This window comes from Marmota flaviventris, chromosome X (genome assembly GCF_047511675.1).
Source record: "Marmota flaviventris isolate mMarFla1 chromosome X, mMarFla1.hap1, whole genome shotgun sequence".
NCBI classification, from domain to species: domain Eukaryota; kingdom Metazoa; phylum Chordata; class Mammalia; order Rodentia; family Sciuridae; genus Marmota; species Marmota flaviventris.
In genome coordinates this window covers 121,636,396-121,644,256 of record NC_092518.1, presented here as the reverse complement: position 1 = coordinate 121,644,256, position 7,861 = coordinate 121,636,396, and the positions used below count along the sequence as shown (strand labels likewise).

At 37.8% G+C, this 7,861-nt stretch overlaps 1 protein-coding gene across 1 annotated transcript; it reads left to right on the top strand.

Annotated features, from left to right (window-relative positions):
• Positions 1 to 1,229: 1,229 nt before the first annotated feature.
• On the top strand, positions 1,230 to 5,333 carry CXHXorf66 (chromosome X CXorf66 homolog). The gene is made up of 4 exons (XM_071606098.1): positions 1,230 to 1,317; positions 2,720 to 2,876; positions 4,390 to 4,626; positions 4,679 to 5,333. The coding sequence occupies exons 1-4, from the start codon at positions 1,230 to 1,232 to the stop codon at positions 5,331 to 5,333; spliced, it is 1,137 nt and encodes a 378-aa protein (XP_071462199.1).
• Positions 5,334 to 7,861: the final 2,528 nt, after the last annotated feature.

Below are 7,861 nucleotides of genomic sequence, written 5' to 3'. Positions count from 1 at the left end.
CTTCTTCAAACCTCTTCCAGTCTCCACCCATTATCAGTTCTAAAGCTGCTTCCACGTTTTTATGTATTTGTGATAATAATACCTCACTTCTTAGTCATAATTTCTGTCTTATTTCAGGCTTCTATAACAAATTATCATAGATTGGGTGACATATAAAACAACAGAAATCTATCTCTCACAATTTGGAAACTGAAAGATCAAGATAAGGGTGCCACTATGGTTGGGTTCTGACAAAAGTCCTCTTCTGGATGCAGATTGCTAGCTTATCCTTATGTCCTCATCCTGTGAAAAGGAGGAGCTAGTTTTCTGGCCTCTTTTTATAAGGGCACTAATCTCACTCATGAGGGCTCCACTTTCATGACACAATTGTCTCTCAAAGAGTCCACCTCCTACTACTGTCACATTGGGATTAGATTGCAACATGAATTTTTGGAAGGCAGAAATATTTAGTCCATAGAAGGCTATAAAGTGCTTCCTGAAATAGTGCTTCAATTTCTAGAACTAGCCCATTTCCACCCACCTTCTCAACAATAATGCTTCAGTTTTCTTGTTTTTAATTATTAAAAAAAAATTAGTTGTCAGTGGACTTTTAATTATACGTGGTGCAAAAAATCAAACCCAGTGCCTCACACATACTAGGCAAGTGCTCTACCACTGAGCTACACCTTCAGCCCCTTGTTTTGTGCCGCAGTCTGTCTGGGCACAAAATAACAGAGCTACCACACAGCCTTGTAGATTCCAACAGCAACTCTTTATTCCCGAACTCTCACCGGCACTCTACACGCACGTTCTGGTAAAATACACTCCCTCCACCGGGCTCTGCGTGTCAATTCTTTCAGAACCCGCGAGAACTCAACGGGAACTCCAAAGGAGGGGGGGGGGGCTGAGGCAGCAGGATATGCCCTATTCCCAGTAGGATCCACCCTAAACCAGGAGCCACCCTAATCTCTGAGCAGGGTCACCTTTCAACCCAAAATGCCATGTGTCATTCCTACTTGGCTATGGCTCTCAGCAGTTTTGAATTTGATAGAGTATTTGACATGAAGGCAAATAAGTGATTAAAAGTCATTTGATAAAATTTGTCTACAGAAACTAATGTTTCCCCATAGCAAAATGATGTCAGATGATGATGCAAAATGATAGTGATGTCATAAACCCTAGAACAGGGTGAACCACATAAAATACCGTAGTAACCTTGGCAGAAGAAACATTTGAGCAGAGCCCTGGACATGAATTTTTTAATTTATGTCCTATTTTTGTCCATTTGGACAATTAATTGTTTAAATACAAGCGAAAGTGATGGATCTTCTACCATAGGTATGTGCCTAACCTTAAAATTCATAAATTATGATCTATTATATTATTCATTTAAACACTTAATTACAAAAGCTAGCCACATTTAGGAAATCTGCTGTTACTTTGATGTTACTATTAGTAGGTCTTCAATAATTTATAGCACAACAGTTGATATTTTTATTTATTTATTTTTAATATTTTATTTTTTTTTAGTTTTTAGGTGGACACAATATCTTTATTTTTTTTATTTTTATGTGGCGTTGACGATCAAACCCAGCGCCCCACACATGCCAGGTGAGCATGCTACTGCTTGAGCCACATCCCCAGCCAGATATTTTTATTTCTGTATGTAAAATCCAAGCAAACTATAAGCACAAAGAGTACAGATTTACCGGGCATGGTGACTCACACCTGTAATCCCAGAGGCTCAGGAGACTGAGTCACGAGGATCACAAGTTCAAAGCCAGCCTCAGCAACAGCAAGGCCCTAAGCAACTAAGTGAGACCCTGTCTCTAAATAAAATACAAAATAGGATGGGGATGTGGGTCAGTGGTTGAGTACCCTGAGTTCAATCCCTAGTACCAAAAAAAAAAAAAAAAAGAATACAGATTTCTGATCCCTCTTCATTCCCCTTTCTCAGTCAATGCCCCAACCACACTAGATAATACTATGTGGATGACTCTGGCATAAGAGTTAAAAAAAAAAAAAAGTAGGGTTTTTTTTTTGTTTTGTTTTTGTTTTTTGTTTTTTTAGACAGGTCTCATTATATTGCCCTGACTGCTGTCAAGTTGCTGGGCTCAAGTGATCCTTGTGTCCCCTCCGCTTTCCCAACACACATATTTATACACATTAACACTCAAAGGCATGCACACCCTCAAAAACCTAAGTACTATAATGAGCAAGCCACAATACAGGGGTAACCCAGGTAATTGTATGGATTAGCTAGACATGCCTCTCAGATTTGACTTCTAGACTGTGGCTGAGGCAGTCAGGAATGGTGGTACATGCCTGTAATCCCAGCAGCTCGGGAGGCTGAGGCAGGAGGATCACAAGTTAAAAGTCAACCTTAGCAACTTAGCGAGGCCCAGAGCAACTTAGTGAGACCCTGTCTCTAAATAAAATATAAAAAGGGCTGGAGATGTGGTTCAGTAGTTAAGTGTCTCTGAGTTCAGTTTCTGGTGTGTGTGTGTGTGGGTGTGTGTGTGTGTATTATATGTGTATATATGTGTGTATATTATATACACACATATATACTGTAGTTGGAGATGTATTCCAGCCAACAAAGTTACAGTGGAACCTTTATTAGTTTTTAAAACATCATTGATGAAGAGATTTGATCTTGACCTATAGTACCAAGCCACTGTTAAAGTGGAAGGAAACTTGGTTATCTAACACATTCTCTGATGATACAATGTCTTTGCAGGAGCTAAGCAACTTGAATCAATGGAATCAAAAATAGACAATTTTAGGAGACATCTACTCATCAGTATAATTGGTGTTATGATCATAGCCTTCGTCTTTACCTGTTTTTGTTTTCTGCATTATAACTGCATGAATGAAGATGCCCATGAAGCTGGAATGTAAGTTTGATGCATTTATTTATTTATTTATTTAGCAGTGCTGGGGATGGAACCCAGGGCCTTGCACATGCTAGGCAAGTGCTCTACAACTGAGCTACACCCAAGTGTAGTTTTATATCTTTAAATTAAGAATGCAAATACATATATATATATATATATATATATATATATATATATATACATATACATATAACAGAGATTTCGTTGTTGTCCAGGTTACTTAATATTACCTCTAGATCTCTAAAGAACTACCAACTTCTTGTTGGTGGGATACTTTCACTTAAATTATATCAGCTCTTAAATATTCTCAAATACATTATTAATGTTGGCCAAAGCTGTCTCCCACTCAGGGTTCAACTGAACCCCCAGGCTATTACTTTCATTATAAATTAAGAAGAAGAAAAGAGAACATGAGAATCTGAGTAAAATCAGAGAGGGAAAATCAAGAGAGAGAGAGGCAGGGAGTTGGATCTCTGTTTTCCAAAGGCAATTAAACATTTGGATGCTCTATCATTTTAAGATTTAATAGCATAAAATATTACTCAAAATTGTTACTCTCATGACCTCAGTCTCTGCCTTTCATATAGGAGGGTTAGGCTGGCCATGATATACTAGTTCCCTATAAATTTCCTAGTCTGAGGACTGGTGACTAAAATGTGGTCCTGGTACTCTAGTTCCTTAATTATAGAGGATATTATGAATATAAACATGTATAGATAACTGGATGTTGTGAATATGATAGGGAAAAAAATGACTTTGGTTTAAGGAACTGTTTTTCTTATGTTATCAGTTTGTGACTTTTTTCTTCTGGGGGTGGGTATTGAGGAGTGAACCCAGGGCCTTGTGCATACTAGGGAAGGGCAATACCACTGAGCCACATCCACAGCCAACTTTCATTTTTTTCTGTTTTTGGTGCTAGGGATTGAATCCAGGGATGCTCTGCCACTGAATTACTTCCTCAGCCCTTTTTATTTTTCATTTTGAGATAGGGTCTCACTAAGTTGATGAGCCTGGCCTCAAACTTGCAATCCTCCTGTCTCAGCCTCCAAACAGCTGGGATCACAAGTGTGCACCACCATGCTTGACTAGTTTGTGACATTTTAAATAAAACATTTAGTTTCTGGAATAAGGAATTTCTATCCTTCTTAATAGTAGATTTGAAACAACTTTGTGTCATTCCACATATAAACTATAAGATTATCTAATGTGGTTGAAACAGTAAAATAAATAAAATGTATTTATTTATTTCATGGTGCTGGGGATTGAACTCAGGGCCCTGTGCATATAAACAGTAAAGTGCTCTTCAGGAAAAGCATTCAACATGAATTCCTATCCATAACCTGAATTATACTTTTTAACCACACTCTTTGTTCAATTCTTACTTTGTTCAATTTTTTCTACTAGAGAGAAAAAATCCAAAGTGTAAGTTGACATAGTTCTTTGTTTTCTGATAGTAGTGGTAGGATTTTTTGTTTGTTTGAAATTGTTATACTCCAAAATTTCTACATTTCAGGGACAAGGACGAATGTATTGAAGACAAGTCAGCTTGGCCATCCAGAACATCATTCAGTGAATCCAGGACAGAAAATTTGTGCAGTCTAGAAAAACATTCCATGTTATCCAGTATAGAAAAGTTATCTGGGCCCTCAAGTCCAGAAAAGTCATCCATACCGTCCAGTGCAGAAAAGTTAGTCAGATCTTCGGGGGCAAAAAAGTTATGTAGACCACACAGTAAGCAAAAGTTAATCAGGTCATCAACTCATGAAGTCATTCTTACCATTCTGTGTAGGACTGTTATTCAGACAATCCAGTCGGAGTCGACAAAACTCACGTAAGCCAGCAAGTCCCCAAAGATATCTCAGGTCATCTCACTTGGAAAAGTCATGTAAGACATATAGCCTAGAAAAGTCATATAAGCTAGCCCATGCCCACAAGATAGTCAGCCGAGTCAGCACTTCCTATCTAGATAAGCCAGTCAGGCTGCCTTGGCCAGCTAGTCTACAGTCTTCAGCCAGACCAGTCAAGTCACACTTTCTGTCTCATCCACAAAACCAAATCTTGTTATCCAAGCCATTAAGGCTAAGAAAATCAGTCAAGGCACCCAGACATCGTCATCTTAAAAGGTCAATAAGTATAGGCAAGACAGTCTTGGTAGCCAAGCCTCTATTAGCCAAGACTTGTCAATGTTACAGGGAAAAATGCCTTGTTTGCAAAGCTACTTCTGAGACTTTGGTCCATATTTCTGAGTCAAAGAAGGAAAATGCTGGAAATCTTTTCAGTTCAAGTAATATGAAGAGTTTTACCAGGTCCTTTCAGAAGGTAGATTCCAAGAATGATGTATATGGTGATAATGTGACAGACAGTGATATAATGACTTATGACAGTGAGAGGGAGATAATCATTATTTGCAACATAAGGAGCAATCATATTGTCCCTTATGGCACTTCAAAAAAATAAGGGCTCAGTAAAAATAAAATCCAACCATGAAGGAGCAAACTTATAGCACCTATTTTATGCTTACCATCACTTTTCTATTAATAGAAAATCCACTTGTGATCACTGTTAATATCGTACCTATCCATCCTGAAGGCAATTTGTTTGAAAAGCAGAAATTAAATGCTTGACATACGTAACAATTATTATTGTGTTTATCATTGTATTTTTGAGGCATGAGGCACTTCAGATGTTGTCACTTGAATGGAAATCATAAATATATGTGCACACCCAAACCTAGAAATGAATTAAAAGATGGAATCTTCCTTCCCTTGGATTAGCTCTCAATTGAAATCTCAATCTAATGAAATTCATTTATTTGTTTGTCTATTCTTGTGATGCTGGGGATCAAACCCAGGACCTCACACATACTAGGGAAGCACTCTACCATTGAGCTACACCCCCAACCCCTGAAGTTTATTTTTAAATTCTTTTGTGGTGCTAGAGATTGAACCCAGGGCTTTGCACAAGATAGGCAAATATTCTACCACTGAGCTACACCCCCAGTTCTATTTTGAAATATTTATTTACAATCTTCATATTTTAATATTCTCTTTTTCTGTAGTGCTCTGTGCTGAGTTGGAAATAGCTCTGTACTATGGACTGAATGTTTGTGTTCCCCCCAAATTCATGTGGTTGAAATGTAATCCCATATCTGATGGTATTAGGAGATGGGGCCTTTGGGAGGTAATTAGATCACGAAGGTAGGAGCCCTATTGAATGGGATTACTGCTGAATAATTCACCATTTCTACTATGTGAGATACAGCAAAAGGATTCCATCTATCAACAATACAGCCAGCCCTCACCAGACCCTTAATTAATTGGTGCCTTAATCTTGGACTTCCCAGACTCCAGAAGTGTGAGAAATAGAGTTTTGTTGTTTATAAGCCATTCCATTTGTGGTATTTGTTATGCAGCCTGAGTGGACTAAGACACTCTGCATATTTGGTTCTGGCTATGTTGGGAAAATTTCTGATGATTATTTCTAACACCACTGCCTCCATAGACTGCTACCTAAAGTGAGGGTGCAGCCTGCAGCATCTATATCTGAAGCTCCATATTAGTCTAAGTGTTTTAATCTTAGATACTCTCAACAACTCTGCTCATTCTTTTTGTTACCCTTCAAAATGGTTAAAGAGTTGCCCTTGTGTGTGTGCATTCTCAAAAGGTCACAGTTGGAGGTCCACTCATTTACCCATTTTTCCTATGTGGTACCTCCCCACTCTAAATCAGCAGGAAAGAGAGATAAGTGGAAAACCTTGGAGTCATATAGTTTAACTTCCCCATTAATGAAACATTATACTTCTTCCAAGGGCATAGTTGAGAAAAGCAGGCAAAGTCATGCATGCATTCCCAGTCTATGTTCTAGCTGTGTATACTTTGCTCCATATAACATCTAACAAATGTAAGTTAAATGTCAGTAGCTAACATATACTAAATGTATCATTTATCTTTTTTTAGTCTCTTCTTTTAATTTTTTTTAAATTTTAATTTGTTATATATAACAGAAGAATGCATCACAATTCATATTACACATATAGAACATAATTTTTCATATCTCTAGTTGTACACAAAGTAGAGTCACACCATTCATGTCTTCATACATGTACTTACAGTAATGATGTCCATCTCATTCCATCATCTTTCCTACCCCCGTGCCCCCTCCCTTCTCCTCCCTCTCCTTTTCTCCTTTACTGTATCTAGAGTTCATCTAATCCTCCCATGCCCCCCACCATCACATTATGAATCAGCAGTCTTTAATCAGAGAAAACATTCAGCATTTGATGTTTTGGGATTGGCTAACTTCACTTAGCATTATATTCTCTAGCTCTATCCATTTACCTGCAAATGTCATGATTCTATTCTCTTTTAATGCATTCTGTTGTCATGTATTTAAAAAATAAAAGCAATTAAAAATATACACAATGGAATATTAAATTATTCTCTTTATGACTCAGAGGTCCTGAAGTTACCCTGAAGTTTGCAGATTCACCAAAAGGACTCACAGAACTCAATACCAGGCTATATTTATGGATAAGTTTTATTAGAACAAAAGTATATAAATCAAGAGTATCAGGAAAAAAGATTTGTATCAGGAGGAAACCAGAAATTGGGCACAGGTTTTTGATCATTTCTCCATCTGGGGCCACACAGGACATGCTTTCTCTTTAGCAGTAAACTATGTGGACATGTGCAGAATGTCTCTTCCCAGAGAAAACTGTTCAAGTTTTTGGGTCTGAGGCTTTTATTGAAAGCCAGTCAGTCACATAGAGACATCATGCTATATGACAGTTATAACAATTGAAACTTAGAATCCCAATGATGAAACCAGAAACACATCAAGTATGCTAATATATGTGCAAAACAATTCTGACAGACTGAAATGGCATGGTCCATTGCTCCAGGTATACAAGATATAATCATCAACCAGGAACATAAGAATATTCTGAGGGCGACATTCCCAGGGGTTGGCCAAAGGTCAATCATGCT